Below are 18781 nucleotides of genomic sequence, written 5' to 3'. Positions count from 1 at the left end.
AGCATGCTATGTTGCAGGTGCCTGCTCAGCCTGTCCGATGAGCACCTTGATGCAGGGAGTGTGCTTGTTCATCATTGTACCCCAACATTCAAACATGGATAAGACAATATAGTGGCAGAGAATGAGGTGCCATAGGGGCAGCCCTTAATTTCATGTCCAGGTTCAAATCCTTGACTTAACAGTTACTTAGCCCCTCTTGTCCCTCAGTTTTCTCGTTTGAAAAATAGAGTTGATAATAGTTTCTACCCCATAAAGTGACCATAAGGATTAAATAAGGAAAAATAATGCATATCACCTTCATCACGGCAGACTGGAGGCAGGACTAGATTGCAGCTCCAGACAAGGCAGCATGCAGAGGCTTGCATTATGAATTTTAGCTCCAGATCAACTGCAAGAACAAACCAGCAATCACGAGAGGACTCACAGACCCTGCAAAGGAAGCGACTGCTCCTGCAGGACCCAGGAGATGCCCCAAATACTGTGAGTGCCCCAACTGCGGAAGTGGGAAAGGGAGACCCTCCTCTCCCAAACACAAACCACCACTGGAGAAGCTGAAGTTCTGTTTGTGGGAGAAGTTTCTGAGTTTTCCTGGAGCTGAGTCAATTTAGAGAGCTGAGTGAAATACATGGGTAGAAGAAGCAGCAGAAAGGCCCTGGGAGCTTGCTGTGTCCCCTAGCAGCCCCTTCCTGCCTGGCACCACAGGGATCCATCAGGAAGGTGGCCAGAGGAGCAGGGGGTAAAACTCCACAGGAAGAAGGAAATCTCCAGCTGGACTTTGTAACAATTTGAACAGGGCCAGATGCCTCCTGGCCAGAACTCAGAGGAGGGCGCAAATCTGGTGTGCAGATTCCACAGGCAGGGGAATAACCAAGCATTTTTTCTTTCTCAGCTGGGTGGTGGGGAGCCTGGGGCAAGTTTTCAAGCCTGTCTCTCCTTCCACCTGGAAACAGACTCAGGGCTGTTGAGGAGGCAGGGGGTGGGGTGGGGGGGAGCACTGTAGGAGTGAGACTGGCCCTTTGGTTTCCATGGGAGCTGGGTGAGGCCTGTGACTGCCACCTTTCCTCCACTTCCCTGACAACCTGCATGACTCAGCCTAGGCACACAACTCCAGTGACCTGGGAATCTCACCCCCATCTCCTACATCAGTGGCAGCAAGATGCACCCAAGGAGAGTCTGAGCTCAGACATGCCTAGCCCCACCCCCACTTGATGGTCCTTCCCTATCCACCCTGGTAGCAGAAGACAAAGGGCATGTAATCTTGGGAGTTCTAGGGCCCCGCCCACCGCTGGTCCCTTTCCACACTAATACAGCTGATGCTTTCCGGAAAGCGCCACCTCCTAGCAGGAGGCCAACCAACATAAAAATAGAGCATTAAACCACCAAAGCCAAGGACCCTCATGGAGTCCACTGCACTCCCCTGTTGCCTCCACCAGAACAGATGCTGGTATCCATGACTGAGAGACCCATAGACATTTCACATCACAGGACTCTGTGCAGACAACCCCCAGTACCCGCCTGGAGCCGAGTAGACTCACTGGGTGGCTAGACCTGGAAGACAGACAACCATCACTTTTGGCTTACAGGAAGCGACATCCATAGGAAAAGGGGGAGAGTACTACATCAAGGGAATACCCATAGGACAAAAGGATCTGAACAACAGCCTTCAACCCTAGACCTTCCCTCTGACAGAGCCTACCCAAATGAGAAGGAACCAGAAAACCCACCCTGGTAATATGACAAAACAAGGCTCTTTAACATCCTCCAAAAAAATCACATTAGTTCACCAGCAATGGATCCAAACCAAGAAGAAATCCTTGATTTACATGAAAAAGAATTTAGGAGGTTAGTTATTAAGGTAATCAGGGAGGGATCAGAGAAGGCAAAGCCCACTGCAAGGAATTCCAAAAATTAATACAAGAAGTGAAGGGAGAAATATTCAAGGAAATAGATAGCTTAAAAAACAACCAAAAATTCAGGAAACTTTGGACACACTTTTAGAAATACAAAATGCTCTGGAAGTTTCAGCAATAGAATTGAACAAGTAGAAGAAAGAAATTCAGAGCTCAAAGACAAGGTCTTCAAATTAACCCAATCCAACAAAGACAATGAAAAAAAGAATAAGAAAATATGAACAAAACCTCCAAGAAGTCTGGGATTATGTTAAACAACCAAACATAAGAATAATCGGTGTTCCTGAGGAAGAAGAGAATTCTAAAGGCTTGGAAAACATATTTGGGGGAATAATCCAGGAAAACTTCCCCGGCCTCACTAGAGACCTAAACATCCAAATACAAGAAGCACAAAGAACACCTCTGAAATTCATCACAAAATGATCTTTCCCTAGGCATGTTGTCATCAGGCTATCCACAGTTAAGATGAAGGAAAGAATCTTAAGAGGCACCAGATAACCTATAAAGGAAAACCTATCAGATTAACAGCAGATTTCTCAGCAGAAACCCTACAAGCTAGAAGGGATTGGGGCCCTATCTTCAGCCTCTTCAGACAAAACAATTATCAGCCAAGAATTTTATATACAGGGAAACTGAGCATCACATATGAAGGAAAGATAGTCTTTTTCAGACAAACAAATGCTGAGATAATTTGCCATCACCAAGCCACCACTACAAGAGCTGCTAAAAAGAGCTCTAAATCTTGAAACAAATCCTGGAAACTCATCAAAAGAGAACCTCTTGAAAGCATAAATCACACAGGACCTATAAAACAAAACTACAAGTTAAAAATCAAAAACAACAAACCAAAAACTGAAGTACACAGGCAACAACGAGCCCAATGAATGCAATGGTACGTCACATCTCAATACTAACATTCAATGTAAATGGCCTAAATGCTCCACTTAAAAGATACAGAACCACAGAATGGATAAGAACTCACGAACCAACCATCTGCTGCCTTCAGGAGACTCACCTAACACATAAGAACTCACATAAACTTAAAGGGATGGAAAAGGGCATTTCATACAAATGGACACCAAAAGCGAGCAGGAGTAGCTATTCTTAGATCAGGCAAAACAAGCTTTAAAGCATTGGCAGTTAAAAGAGACAAAGAGAGACATTATATAATGTAAAGGCCTTGTCCAACAGGAAAATATCACAATCCTAAAAATATATGCACATAACCCTGGAGCTCCCAAATTCATAAGACAATTACTAATAGACCTAAGAAATGAGATACACAGCAACCCAATAATAGTGGGGGACTTCAATACTCCACTGACAACATTAGACAGGTCATCAAGACAGAAACTCAACAAAGAAACAATGGATGTAAACTACACCTTGGAACAAATGGACTTAACAGATTTATACAGAATATTTCATTCAACAACCGCAGAATACACATTCTATTCAATAGTGCATGGAACTTTCTCCAAGATAGACTGTATGATAGGCCATAAAACAAGTCTCAATAAATTTAAGAAAATTGAAATTATATCAAGCACTCTCTCAGACCACAGTGGAATAAAACTGGAAATCAACTCCAAAAGGAACCTTCAAAACCATGCAAATAGGTGGAAATGATATAGCCTGCTCCTGAATGAGCACTGGGTCAAAAACAAAATCAAGATGGAAATAAAAAATTCTTTGAACTGAATGACAATAATGACACAATCTATCAAAACCTCTGGGATACAGCAAAGGCAGTGCTAAGAAGAAATTTCATAGCCATAAATGCCTACATCAAAAAGACTGGAAGAGCACAAACTGATACTCTAAGGTCACACCTCAAGGAACTAGAGAAACAAGAACAAACCAAACTCAAACCCAGCAGTAGAATGGAAATAACCAAGATCACAGCAGAACTAAATGAAATTGAAACCAAAAAAAAATACAAAAGATAAAAAGATAAATGAAACAAAAAACTGGTTCTTTGAAAAGGTAAATAAAATTGATTGACCATTAGCAAGATTAACCAAGAAAAGAAGAGAGAAAATCCAAATAACCTCACTAAGAAACGAAACAAGAGATATTACAACTGATGCCACTGAAATACAAAAGATCAATTAAGGCTACTGTAAACACATTTACCCACATAAACTAGAAAACCTAGAAGAGATGGATAAATTCTTGGAAAAATACATCCCTCTTAGCTTAAACCAGAAAGAATTAGATACCCTGAACAGACCATTAACAAGCAGTGAGATTGAAGTGGTAATTTAAAAATTACCAACAACAAAAAAAGTTCAGGACCAGATGGATTCATAGCAGAATTCTACCTGACATTCAAAGAAGAATTGTTGCCAATCCTTTTGACACTATTCCACAAGAAACAGAAAGAAGGAACCTTCCCTAATTCATTATATGAAGCCAGCATCACCCTAATACCAAAACCAGGAAAGGATACAACCAAAAAAGAAAACTACAGACCAATATCCTTGATGAACATAGATACGCTAAAATTTTTAACAAAATACTAGCTAACCGAATCCAACAACATATTGAAAAGATCATCCACCACGATCAAGTGGGTTTCCTACCAGGAGTGCAGGGATGGTTTAACCTGCACAAATCAATAAATGTGATACAGCACATAAACAGAATTAAAAACAAAAATCACATGATCATCTCAATAGATGCAGAAAAAGCATTCAACAAAATCCAGCGTCCCTTTATGATTAAAACTTTCAGCAAAATCAGCATATAAAGGACATACCTTTATGTTATAAAGCCATCTATGACCATCCCACAGCCAACATAATACTAAATGGGGAAAAGTTGAAATCATTCCCTCTAAGAACTGACAGAAGATAAGGATGCCCACTCTCACCACTCCTTCAACATAGTACTGGAAATCCTAGCCAGAGCAATCAGACAAGAGAAAGAAATAAAGGGCATCCAAGTTGGTAAAAAGGAAGTCAGACTGTCACTGTTGGCTGACAATATGATCATGTACGTTGAAAACCCTAAGGACTCCTCTAGAAAGCTCCTAGAACTGATAAAAGAATTCAGCAAAGTTTCTGGATACAAGATTAATGTACACAAATCAGTAGCCCTTTTATATACCAACAGCAACCAAGTGGAGAATCAAATCAAGAGCTCAACCCCTTTCACAATAGCTGCAAAAAAATTAAATACTTAGGAATATACCTAACCAAGGGGTCAAAAGGCCTCTACAAGGAAAACTACAAAACACTGTTGAAAGAAATCATAGATGACACAAACAAATGGAAACACATCCCATGCTCATGGATGAGTAGAATCGATATTGTGAAAATGACCATACTACCAAAAACAATCTACAAATTCAATGCAATCCCCATAAAAATACCACCATCATTCTTCACAGAATTAGAAAAAAAAAATTCTAAAATTCATATGGAACCATAAAAGAGCCTGCATAGCCAAAGCAAGACTAAACAAAAATAACAAATCTGGAGGCATCACACTAACCAATTTCAAACTATACTATAAGGCCATAGTCACCAAAACAGCATGGCACTGGTATAAAAATAGGCACATAGATCAAAGGAACAGAACAGAGAACCCAGAAATAAACCCAAATACTTAACAGCCAACTGATCTTAGACAAAGCAAACAAAAACATAAAGTGGGGAAAAGACACCCTTTTCAACAAATGGTGCTGGGATAATTGGCTAGCCGCATGTAGGAGAACGAAACTAGATCCTTACCTCTTGCCTCATACAAAAATCAACTCAAGATGGATTAAGGACCTGAAACTATAAAATTTCTAGAAGATAACATTGGAAAAACCCTTCTAGACATTGGCTTAGGCAAGGATTTCATGACCAAGAACCCAAAAGCAAATGCAATAACAACAAATATAAATAGCTGGGACCTAATTAAACTAAAGAGCTTTTGCAGCAAAAGGAACAGTCAGCACAGTAAACAGACAGCCCACAGAGTAGGAGGAAATCTTCACAATCTATACATCTGACAGAGGACTAATATCCTAAATCTACAATGAACTCAAATAAATCAGTAAGAAAAAAACAAACAATCCCATCAAAAAGTGGACTAAGGACATGAATAGACAATTCTCAAAAGAAAATGTACAAATGGCCACCAAACATATGAAAAAATGCTCAATATCACTAATGATCAGGGAAATGCAAATCAAAACCACAATGTAATACCACCTTACTCCTGCAAGAATGGCCATAATGAAAAAAAACAGTAGATGTCAGAGTGGATATGGTGAACAGGGAACAATTCTACACTGCCGGTGGGAATGTAAACTGGTACAACCATTATGGAAAACAGTGTGAAGATTCCTTAAAGAACTAAAAATATAACTACCATTTCATCCAGCAATGCCACTACTGGGTATCTACCCAGAGGAAAACAAATCATTATTCGAAAAAGATACTTGCACACACATTTATAGCAGCACAGTTCACAATTGCAAAATTGTGTAACCAACCCAAATGCCCATCAGTCAATGAGTGGAGAAAGAAACTGTGGTATATATACACAATGGAATACTACACAGCCATAAAAAGGAACGAAGTAACAGCATTTGCAGTGACCTGGATGAGATTGGAGACTATTATTATAAATGAAGTAACTCATGAATGGAAAACCAAATATCCTATGTTCTCACTGATATGTGGGAGCTAAGCTATGAGGACGCAAAGTCATAAAAATGATAGAATGGAGTTTGAAGACCTGGCAGGAAGAGTGGGAAGGGGGCGAGGGATAAAAGATGACAAATATGGTGCAGTGTATGCTGCTCGGGTGATGAGTGCACCAAATTCTCAGAAATCACCACTAAAGAACTTACTCTTGTAACCAAATACCACCTGTACCTCAATAACTTCTGGAAAAATAAAAATAAAATAAAATATTGAATTAAATTAAATTTTAAAAAAATAATAATGTAAACACTTAGCACAAGACCTAGCCTGCAAGTGAGCACTCTATAAATGTTTATTTTTTTTTGCATAGTTTTATTTTTTCAGTTAGGTCCAAATTTACATATGGAATTATGCTTCCATGGAAAGAATGTAGAGATCTAAAAAGCAAATGAAATTGACAATACCAATCAAATACCAATAGTGATAACAATGGAATAATAATAAGGAAAGCATGATTTTAAGTAAATGAATGAATGATGTTTGAGTCTAGCGAACAAAGATATCACATTGTATTTAGAGGTAATTATTTTTTAATTCTATGCAGTTCATTTTACTGTCTGATTAATTTTTATTTTTATTTTAATAAGTTGTCTATAATAAATCGTCATTAACCAGATTTAATTGGGTAGAATTAAGAGCATGAACTCTGCAGTCAGACTGTCCAGGGTTCAGATACTATTTATGTGACATTAGGCAAGATTTTTTTAGCTCTGTATGTCAGTTTTTTCACTTGCAAGACAGGTATGATAGTTCTTACTGTAGGTTGTAATGAGGATTTAAAAGGATAACATATGTGAAACACACACTTAGTGCTAAAAAGAGCTCGATAAGTGTTCACAGCTATTATTGTTGCTGTTATTATTATTATTTCCTTCCCAATTATCTGCCTCTAAAGCAGAACCTGGGAAGGAAAATCACCAAGGCAACATAATTAATTTGATGGGAGCTGCTCAAATTGTGGGCTTAACATTTAGGCAGAAATAAGATACTTCCATAGGATTTGCCTTGTAAAAGATAGCAGTGATGTTATCACGTCCCTCCCTTCATAGAAAAAGCAAGCAGAATGTGGTAGGAAGAGCTTGGACTTAGAAGGAAGCAGGTCTGGGACAGAATCCTGGCTCTCCTGCTTCCTGAAATATATGTAGCATTGTGACTTCAGATGCCTTCCTTTGCTTCTGTCGTCTTGGGTTCTTCATCTCTAAAATCTAAGATGACAGCTTCTTCCACACAGTAGTATAAAGATTCATGAGATAAGATTAGGGAAAGGACTTCACACACACAGTAGTATGAAGATTCATGAGATAAGATTAGGGAAAGGACTTCACAGAGTGTCTCTTCCCCCCACAGAACAAGTGGTAATTCATTTCTTCATAAGAAGTGGTACATGGAATTCTAGTGACCATCAATGGAGCTTCCAATAGGTCTGGTAAAAATAGGTCAAGTTTTAGGGGTTTTTTTTCCCCCCACTAACTAATCCTTTTAGTTTGGTGAAATCAGAGGGAAAAAATGTGTTCCCCCACATGTAAAAGGTAAAATCTTCAGAAAGTCAGAACTTTTCAAAAATAAAACTTGATTAAAAATGTAAAATGCAGTGTAGATAATTTTACAAAACAGCGGGGGCAATTGGAAAGCACTTATTAAAGTACCTCTTAAAGTAATTAGTGATGAAAATGGAAATTTCAGGGCACTTCTGTGTCTCTTAGATCCCAGAATAGGCTCAGGCTATGCTGAATCACTTCCTCCCTTAGATCATATTCACAGAGGAAGACAAAAGGAAAGCTTCAGAGAGTCAGGCTTGGCAAGCAAATGCAAGTCACTCTTCAGCTGTCCTCCTGCCCACACGTCTGACTGGCCTGCCATGGGAACCTTAACCTTCTGTCCTTTTTCGCAACATTCTGTCACTTTGCTGTTAGGTCTGAAGTATTTCCGAATTTTGTTTGTTTGTTTGTTTGTTTGTTTTGTAAAGACTTCAAACCAAGAGATTTGGGAGGTCTGCAGGAAGAGCTAACTTCCCTTTGCACAGAATATTCTCTTACATATATTTAACTGTGTGGTTCATACACTGGCCTCCACCATCTCTAGCTACGTGGCACCCTTATTCTACTGTGATCTTGTTTGCATGTTCTGCCTTAAGAATACTTGTATTTTTTCTGCTTTGTGTGCTTGGTCTGCTCAGGGATATTGTCAGCTCTGTTAATGAGCTTCCTTGAGTCTCTCATAGCTCATAGTCGTGATTCTGCACATAGTAGATGCTTCATAAAGCAAAAAAGCATAAATTAGTGTTGGACTAATTAGAGTGGAGGCTCTTTAGGGCAAGATCTGCTGTTTTCATCCTCATCCATCTACCCACTGGTGCCTTGGGGCACTGTTAATGGAATTGCAGCAGTTAAGGACAGGTAAGATGTGCTCTGGTCATCAGTCTAAGCTACAGAGACCATGAATAAACTTTCTAATCACCAAACCAAATGCTGCTCCCTTAGGTAGCCACTGGATAATCAGGCTGTCATGGAAGTGGGGACCCTTGAAGAAGGTTTTGAATATAGCTGTGGAATAATTGTTTCAAAAGTATTTTATAACCTTGGGTCCTGGAGAAGTAGAAAAGAGGCAGAGCCATGTCATTTGCCAAGGCACCATCCAGAGCAAAACAGAATGCACTCAGGGCAGCTAAACGTTGATGTGCAAGGCAAGTCTAAAAGTTGTCAGGGAAAATAATAATTGCAAAAAGGACTGTTGCAGATGGCTTAAAAAATTAGCTGTAAAAATTTCAGACACTGAAGTGAGATCAAATTATGATGGACATATTTTTTTAAAGGGCCTCTAGGAGAACATTTGGAAAGCACACTGTCACATCAGCAGGAAGGCTGAATGCAGATATTATGTTTTATCTTTGTAGCCCAAAATGGAAATAATGGCATAATTAATTAAACATCAGCTTTTATCCAAAAAGATTTTGTCCTGGTCTCAAATTTTTGTGAATCTAAGAAATGACCATATAATACTCAGTTATATAATATGCAGTTATATAATATTCAGTTTTATAATAAATTCTTAATGGAATAGAATGAAACTTGTGAAATGTGAACCCAGGGATCTGCCACAATCTCTCTTGATGGGATTCTGGAGGGGCTGATGAAAAATCACCCTTCTGAGTGTGGCAAAAATGTAAGTCTAGTATGTGAATAAGGCAAAACTTTGGGGTTTTTATGGAAGATCATTTGGCTTCCATAGAAAAATTATTTTCATCAGGCTCCAAGCTGTTTTAGAAAATTTCCTGCACCTTCCTTTTGGAGATCCTTATGCATACCTGTGAAATTGCCTTGTTACCCAACAGAAGAAACAAAGCTTATTTACCTGATTATGTCTATTCAGGGTCATATTTAAAATGCTTCTCTTAAACATGCACCAAATCCTCTAGAAAGGTGAACTTACAGGCAATCAGAGGAAGTTAGCAATATCAAAAGATACTCAGGAGATTTCATAATAACTCACTCCAGGTTTGCTTCCCTTGTGTTGGTCTCAAAGGGAATCAAACCCTGGGCCCAGGGCCCGCCTAAGACAGAGTTGAGGGAGCAGAAATGGGGCTCTAGGAAGCTTTCTAGAATCTGTGAGGTGAGAACAGCTCTCCAAAGTGGAGATGATTTGAAAACAAAACTAAAGCTGAAAAAACAGTAAGTTATTTATCCGAGAAATCAGCCCAACATCCAGTCCACTAGACTTGAGGGAGGGTGATCCCTAAACATGGCCAGGTCCAAATAAGCAGCCAGCCAAGGTGACAGAGTGTGACAGAACCCAGAGAGACAGTGGGCTAGAGCAGGCGAGGACTCACCGAGACGGGGAGCAGCCAAGGCAGCTGTTGGCATCCCTTCTCTCAGATCAGGTGCTGAACAGTTAAAACTTCTCTTTTGTGCAAATATTTGGCTTTTAATAGTTGGCGGGGCTGGGTGCAGTGGCTCATGCCTGTAATCCTAGCACTTTGGGAGTCTAAGGCAGGTGGAGAACCTGAAGGCAGCAGTTCGAGACCAGCCTGGCCAACATGGTGAAACCCCGTCTCTACTAAATAGCCAAAGGCTCAAATGTACCTCAGTCTCCAGTCTCTGCTGCCATCATTAACTAGAGAGCTGCAGAATCAGTCACTACCACCCTGAAGGGTCCACTCCACCTTCATCCTGCCAGATAAAGGACAGTCAGTCCCTGGAACAGTCTGTTGAGGGGGACATTTCTCTGCCTTGAATTACAGATACAGAACTGCTCAGAGAACATAAAACTGACTGAAGGCAAGTGAACCCACCAAATATTACCGACCCAATGTGTAGTTCAGGCACTGACTACCCTGGCATTGCCAGGTCCCCAAAACTTAGCTTGGTATTTTACACCTGTATGAGGCATGCGTTCTGTTATAAATTGTGATACATCTTAGCTCTTCACACAATCCCCCAACCCCTGCCCTTGCGTATAGTGACAGAAAGCAGGTCTCTTTCCTGTGAAGCTAGAATCTTCAGAGGGGTTGTCACCTTGGGCTGTTGACATAGCCATTACATACACATGTGTAAATACCTGTATATATGTACATGTGTGTGCACATATGTACACATATGACATATATACATAGAAACATGCATGTTTCTTGAGTGGCTACCCTGTAGGCTGCAGAGAGAACTGTGTCAGCCAGGTCAATGTCAGCAATAATAGCAAACTCCAAATAAATCATGGCCCAAATTCAGTATAAGTTGATATCTTCCTTGTGTCAAATCCAGAAAAGTCGTTTCTTTTCCCAGAGTGGCTTTCTTCCAGTTGAGAATTAAAGAAGCCAAACTCCTTATACCTGGTTGGCTTCATCTTCAACAGTGGCTTCCAAGGTTGCTGTGCTGAGTTGGTTGCATCAAGCCAGTGGAAGGATAAAGAGCATAGAAAACTATATAAGGGAGGTATTCCTGGGCCAGGCAAGAAAGGGCAGATGTCACTTTTGCTCAGGCTCCATGACCTAGAACTAAACATGTCATGTGGGCACACCTGACTGTAAAGGAGGCTGGGAAATGCAGGCCAGCCGTGCCCCCAGAAAGAAGAGGGCCAAGGTTCCCGAGGTTTTGTGACACCCAGCTAGTCCCTGGCACTGGGACAATGTAGAAATTAAGGGATTGGCCTGCATTTTCATGGAGCTGATTGTCCTGTTAGGAAGATAGAACCTACACAGAGAACAACTCAGTAAGAGTACACTTTGGATAAAGGACCGAAATGAGAGGCAGTCCAATCCCTCAAGGCAGGGAATCCACTGTGGGTTAGAGAGGATAGATGACTTTACAGGGAGGGTTTCAGTGTTGTCCTGAATACTGGACAGGATCTAGGGGCAGGAGGAGGAGGGTGTGCCATGGAAAAATGGACAAAAGATCAACTCAGACGGGAGAGGGGCACATTCCAGAGACAGTGAAGCCAGTCTGACAGGGAGGGTTAGACTGTCACCGTCAAAGGAAGCATTTGAGTAAAAAGATCCCTCACTTACCTCTGGTTTGAAAATGTGTGAAATTAGGAGTCTCTATTTCTGAAACCCAGTTGAATCTCAGTTACTGAGACAGTGTGACAGATGACACAAGGCCTATTTCAAACCTATACTGAGTAGTCCTGCTACTTTTCATGTCTAAACAAAACAAGTATGTCTAACTCCAGAATTCATTGGGATTTGCAGGTTAAAGACAGGAAGTTTAAAGTATTTCAGATGAGATTTTATTCATATGAACACTAACAGTAAATATGAACTATACATGGGTATATGATGGAGGATTTGCCCCCTAAGCTGGGGGGCTCCTCTTAAGAGGTCATGGCCTTCTTATGTCAGTTACGCTCTTTTTGACAGTGACTTAAATTTCTAATGTATACATTCTACCTATTTTTCACTGAAGCACAGGTAATACAGTATCAGCTTAAAAAATGATGCTATACACACACATGCCTGTATATTATATATATGGTGAAAATATGAGCCTATTATAAAAATTCTTATCATAAGAAATGTAGTCTCTTTGGGGTTGTGTGCTTTCACAGTTATTTAAGGGAAGTTCTGTGATATTTACCTATCATTTCCTTGCCTATAGCCTTAACACAAAAGTAGATTTTATTATGCTTGAGATGATAGGTAATCCAGTTACCCTGATTGGATCATTATACATTGTATACCTGTATCAAAACATCACATGCACCCCTATAAATATAAACAACTATTATGTACCCATAATAATTAAAAATTTAAAAAAAAATAAATGTTTAAATTGTTTTTTTAAAAGTAAACAGATTTTATTTTATTCTAAGTCAATTTTGATTTGCCTTATATGTATGAAAGCTATAAGAATGAATGATTCATTTGTGCCTTATTATCTAAGAAATTACCTACCACCAACTGTCAGGTATAACAATAAATTGGCCTATGTGAATTTCAGCATATTATCCTGTTTGTTTTCCCTTCTTAATATGATAGTGCCTCTCTATACCTGTGGTAGTAGATTAAATAGCCTCTTCTGTCTTTCTTTTTTCTGAAAATATACACTTACTGATGCCTATAATTCTGTCATTGGATGTTGTGACTTTGTTGGGAATTTTATTTAACTTCACCTTTTATTTTAGATTCAGGGGGTACATGTGCAGTTTTGTTCCATGGGTATATCGCCTGATGCTGGGTTTTGGATGCAGGTCCCATCACCAAGGTGGTGAGCATAGTACCCACTAAGTAGTTTTTCAACCCATTCCCCCCTTTCTTTTTCCCCATCTAGTAGTCTGCAGGGTCTGTTGTTCCCATGTTTATGTCCATGTGTGCTCAGTATCTAGCTTCCACTTATAAGTGAGAACATGCAGTATTTGGTTTTCTGTTTCTGAATTAATTCACATAGGATTATGGCCTCCCCTAGCTGGATTCGTGTTGCTGCAAAGGACATGATTTCATTCTTTTTTATGGCTGTATTCTATGGTATATATGTACCATATTTCTTTATCCAATCCACTACTTATTTGCACCTAGGTTGATTCCATGTCTTTGCTACTGTAAGTAGCGTGGCAATGAACATGTGTGTGCTTGTATCTTTTTGGTAGAATGATTGATTTTCCTTTGGGTACATATCTAGTAATGGACTGATGGGTCAAATGGTAGCTCAGGTTTAAGTTTTTCCATCTTTCTTTTGCAGATGAGGGATTTGAGACTAAGAGGTTCAGTTACATTCCTGAGATCCTGTAGAATGTGTACCTTCGACAGGGCTAGAACTCAGGTCTCCTGGCCTTTGCCCCAGGACCTCTCCTTTCTCCCACGCAGACCTTCCCTATTTCAATGAAGGGAAGGGACCCATTTGGATAAAAGCCACTGAAACAGCCTTGAGGAGGGCAGGTTTTTAGATGCATATATTCATGCAGTAGGTGAAAGTGTGACATCATATATCTGAGAAATAATAATGAAGTGCGTTCATGAACTGAGTAAGTCAGACAGCTAATCCATTGAGGTCTCTTCTCCCAAATCACATGATATACCACTCAAAATCATTTCTTCTGTTGAATGTCATTTCCCATAACTTGTTGTCCTGTTTGCATATTGATGAATGTATTCTTAGGTCTCACAACATTGTAATTCTTTTGGCACTCTCTCAATCTTTAAAACTTACATATGAGTGAGTAAAATATAAAGACATCTTTTTGTTTAAAGACTACAACAAGCACTAATGGGCTGCTTACTAAGTATGATGTATTTTGTCAGGTTCCAGAGATTGCAAGATGAGATAAATTCTATCTTTGCCCCCAGGAAAGTCAGATTCTAGAGCTTGAATCTTGAATTAGGATTATAGAATTAGGATTATAAAAACTGTCCAGAAACAATGCATTGGTTCTGGTTACCTATGGAGGTCTTAGCTCTGCTGGAGAAATTTGGATTTTCAAAGCAACAGGCAATCAGTTTAGAAATTATTTTCTTTTTTGTGAAAGGACTTCCACAGACACACAATTTGAAGGTCCACTGAGAAGGAGAACTGGCCAACCCACAACAGCAAAAAAATACCTTTACCCTTGCGGGAGGATAGACTACAGCCCTGCCACAGTGCCATCCTTCAGGAGGTGCTGCATAAATGTTTGTTGAATAGTCACCTAACCAAATACTCAGGGCTCTCACAGAAGTTCAGCCTAAAGAGAGTTGAATGGGGAACAGAGAGAATGTGGCTCATTTTAGTGGAGTTTGTAGTCCCTGCTGACTTCACGGTAGATATGCTGGGACAGAGTGACCAGTGGGACAGCCCTGCCCTCTAAGATGATTCTAACATTGCTCAGTGGCAAAGAAGCAAAGGCATTTCTTAGATCAGCATCAGTGTGCAGCAGGGCCTCTCCAGGGAGAAAAAGGAGTAGAAAAAACTTTTCAGAAGCGAGAGAGGCAAGCTTAGCCACATTATTTACTTACTCAATTAGATTTTTTTTTTAGCATCTGGAGCCACAAAAGTTGTAACCAAGACAAACCAGGCTATAAGTGCCATTTTCAAAATGTCATCAGCCTAGCAGAAACATTAGGCATAAATCACGAGTTTTGTTGTATTTGCAATTAAACAGATCAAATTTAATGTCCACAGAAAAGCCTTAGTAATTAGTATCAAGATTAATATAGTGAAATGTCTCTGGCTTAGCAGTCCTCCCAAACAAAACTGAAATAAAGAATTCAGTATATAATTGAATAGCACGTGAATATTAATGTACAAAATCCTCAGAGTCCCCAGGTCCCCGAAGCAATTATTTTCTATTCACATTAATTGTTCCTAACAGATGACATTAATGACTTTGAGTTAAAATGTGTCCAAGGGAAGATTTCACAAGATCAATGCTGTTTAGAAATAAGGTCACTTTTATAATTATCTGCTCAGATTTTAACCACTGCTCAACATAGTAAGGTGAACTTGGTGATTCGTTTTCTTAATGTGAATATCAAATGTTAATTTTCATACTACCCAATAAATATATCAGAGTATTCATACTTTCCCTACTGCTTATTTTTTTAACTACTACTTATATTTTTCTACTACATATCTTCCAAGGCGGACTGACAGACTGTAAAAGCATCACTATTGTTTACAAAATGTAATTTGCATATACACATACATATACGTGTAAGGGAACACTGATAAACTAGAATAAACTTTTTTAAATTAGGACATGCATTATCTAATCTGGAAATGCCAACTCTTTTGAGATTTAACTGTCCAAGGCAGGATTTTGAAACAAATAATTAAATTATTGCTATTCAATGTTTCTGCTTGGTTTTACCTAGAAACTTCACTCACGCCTCTTGGATCTTTCATCCGGAGATTTGCTTTCAGAGGTGGAAAGAAGCCGAAGTCTGACACAGTCACGAACTGATGCTGAGCTGCACGTGAGTTTCCCAGTTGCCTTCAGAACACTTGTTTCTGTTGTTATTTTCCTTCCATCAAATATGATGTCACAAGCGAACCATAAAGTGCATCCTTGAAGCAGTGTCAGGCAGATAAAAATACCTTCCTTTCTTGTGTCCTCTGAAATTCAATATCATGTCCCCCAGCTGATATAGTAAGCAGAAAGTGTCATTCTCGGCAAAAATATCATAAATCTTGGCTTTGTCCCGAAGATACCTTTTTTGATATTGATTACATCTCAGAGTCTCTGAGAAATGGTCAAAGAGCTTTTTATTAAAACCCACGTCCCATATTATTCATCCTACTTTTATGATATATTATGTATGAACTTTTAAAAATTCATGGGCTCTGCATTTTTTTTCTCTAGCTGGGGTTAGCTTTGTGCTTATCTGGCAAAACTTTAACCAGCATGGCTTTTTAACTCTCATTGACATAAAAAGAGTAACTTGAAAAAACACAATTGCCAAATAAATATATAATGAAAAACGTGAGGCTTAAAACAATGACATGAACATTTGTGGATAACTGTTTTTTTATTTTACTGAATAATTCCATCAGTGTAGATAGACCATTAAATGTAAATATTCTCAAGTTAGATTTGAATTGAATTTCAGTGGAATGTTGTCACTTTAAACATTCATAAAGACCTAATGGCATCCAATCTATAATATAGCCTTAAAGTCAGGAGTTTTTTCTTTTAAGTGTGGAGTTTTTATTTAAAAATGGAAAGAATGAAACTCTGGGCTTCATACTCTTTTGGTTTTTTTTTTTTTTTTTTTTTTGATACAAGGTCTCACCCTGTTGCCCTGGCTGGAGTGCAATGGCGCGATCTCAGCTCACTGCAACCTCCACCTCCTGGGTTCAAACGACTCTCCTGCCTCAGCCTCCCAAGTAGCTGGGATTATAGGCGCCCGCCACCACAACCAGCTAATTTTTATATTTTTATTAGAAACGGGGTTTCACCGTTTTAGTCAGGCTGGTCTCGAACTCCTGAACTTGTGATCTGCCTGCCTCGGCCTCCCAAAATTTTGGGATTACAGGCGTGAGCCACCGCACCCAGCCAGCTTCATTATCTCTATTTTTTAACTAAAATTGTAGATTTTATACTGCATTTCTCACAGTAAGAATGTTTAAAGTATATGAATCATTCAGGGTAGTAATCTAAAATAAACAATGAGGAAAATATACTTTGGATAGTGCAGAAGACAGGTTGTATTTTTGCCTGTTAAATCAACATAATTAAGATAATGTTGCAATAGAAGCTAATAGACATTTTTGATGAAGAATTTTAAGAATAATCATTATTACCAATGACAACTCACTGGGATTCGTGGGGTTCTGTGTATCTCTGGGAGCTCTGCTCATTGTCAGAGGGCTGACTTGGCATTTTGGCATAATGGCTTGGACTTGGGCCGGGCATCAGAATGTTATATTGACAGGGCAACTTGGGCAAGGTATTAAAACCTCAATGCCTTAGTCTTCCCTTTTAGAAAATGAGGATAATGATATTTCTTTTCTATTTCAGAGAGTTGTGGTGAGGATTAAATGAGATAACACAGGAAATGTGCGTGCACAGTGCCTGCTGACAATATTGGAACAATCATAAGATCTCTGTTCCTTTGGCCCCCTTCAGTTCTCTTAATATGTGGTACCATGCTACACCCACAGCAAACCACAGCAAAGGTGGAAATGATCACTGAGAAAGGGCTCTACTAATATGTCTCTCCAGAAGCCAGAAGCTCACATCAGTGATCCCTGGTAACAAAGTCCATCCACTTTTGGCTATTGCCTAATGTAGTTACTACTTAGGCACCAGGCATCAGGGAATTATAGGATATCAGAAAGTGTAAAACAGGGTCCCATAGGGAGACCATGAACTAACTGACGGCTTAGTTGAAGAGCCAAGACACATGTGTGTGTGTGTGTGTGTGTGTGTGTGTGTGTATTTGTTGTTGTTGAGATGAAGTCTCACTCTGTTGCCCAGGCTGGAGTACAGTGGTGTGATCTTGGCTCACTGCAACCTCCACCTCCCTGATTCAAGCAATTCCCCTGCCTCAGCCTCCCAGGTAGCTGTGATTACAGGTGCACACCACCATGCCTGGCTAAACTTTTTTGTATTTTTTAGTAGAGATGGGGTTTCACCATGTTGGCCTGACTGGTCTCAAACTTCTGACCTCAGGCAATCCACCCACCTTGGCCTCCCAAAGTGCTGGGATTACAGGTGTGAGCCACCGTGCCCGGCCTGTGTCTCTCTCTCTCTCTCTTTCTCTCTCTCTTCCTCCCCGTTTCTCTCTCTCTCTCTCTCTCTCTCTATACATATATATATATATATATATGTATAAACATTTTTAATAATAGCAGCAACACCCACGTAAAAGTCCCTAAGCACCAGCATTTGTCAGGGGCTGTTCAGTCTTCACAATGATCCTACATAGTAGCTACTTTCATGATCTCCATTTACAAAGAAAGAAACTGAGTCACAGAGGGGTTCAGTAATTTTCCCAAGCTCACAGAGCTAGCAAGTGAAAGCCAGAATTTAAACCTCATAGATGGCCTTGGAGTTCAAGTGCTCAACCACAGAAGTTATTTACTGGAGTAGATAATCCTATGTGATAATCACGTGCTGACGAAGGAAACTGTAGGAAAAAAAAAAAAAGCTCACTGTGCAGCCAGGATGTCAGGGATTCCACGTCCCTTATTAAATTCAAACATTGATTTTCCAAGGTGGAAGAAGGTGGGAGAATTTCCCAGTAGAAAGGAGTGGCCGCCTCCT

General features: G+C 39.6%; 1 protein-coding gene across 9 annotated transcripts in view; it reads left to right on the top strand.

Annotated features, from left to right (window-relative positions):
* Positions 1-18781, top strand: part of NCKAP5 (NCK associated protein 5) — a 996626-nt gene that overhangs the window by 862097 nt on the left and 115748 nt on the right. For all 9 annotated transcript variants that reach the window (XM_063647383.1, XM_063647384.1, XM_063647388.1 and 6 more), the window contains one exon: positions 15888-15989. In XM_063647383.1, the coding sequence (XP_063503453.1) occupies positions 15888-15989 (102 nt within the window). The remainder of the gene's footprint in view (positions 1-15887; positions 15990-18781) is intronic.

Source organism: Pongo pygmaeus, chromosome 11 (genome assembly GCF_028885625.2).
Source record: "Pongo pygmaeus isolate AG05252 chromosome 11, NHGRI_mPonPyg2-v2.0_pri, whole genome shotgun sequence".
Taxonomy (NCBI): Eukaryota; Metazoa; Chordata; class Mammalia; order Primates; family Hominidae; genus Pongo; species Pongo pygmaeus.
Note: the sequence above shows the minus strand (reverse complement) of the source record. Positions and strands in the feature narration are given on the sequence as shown.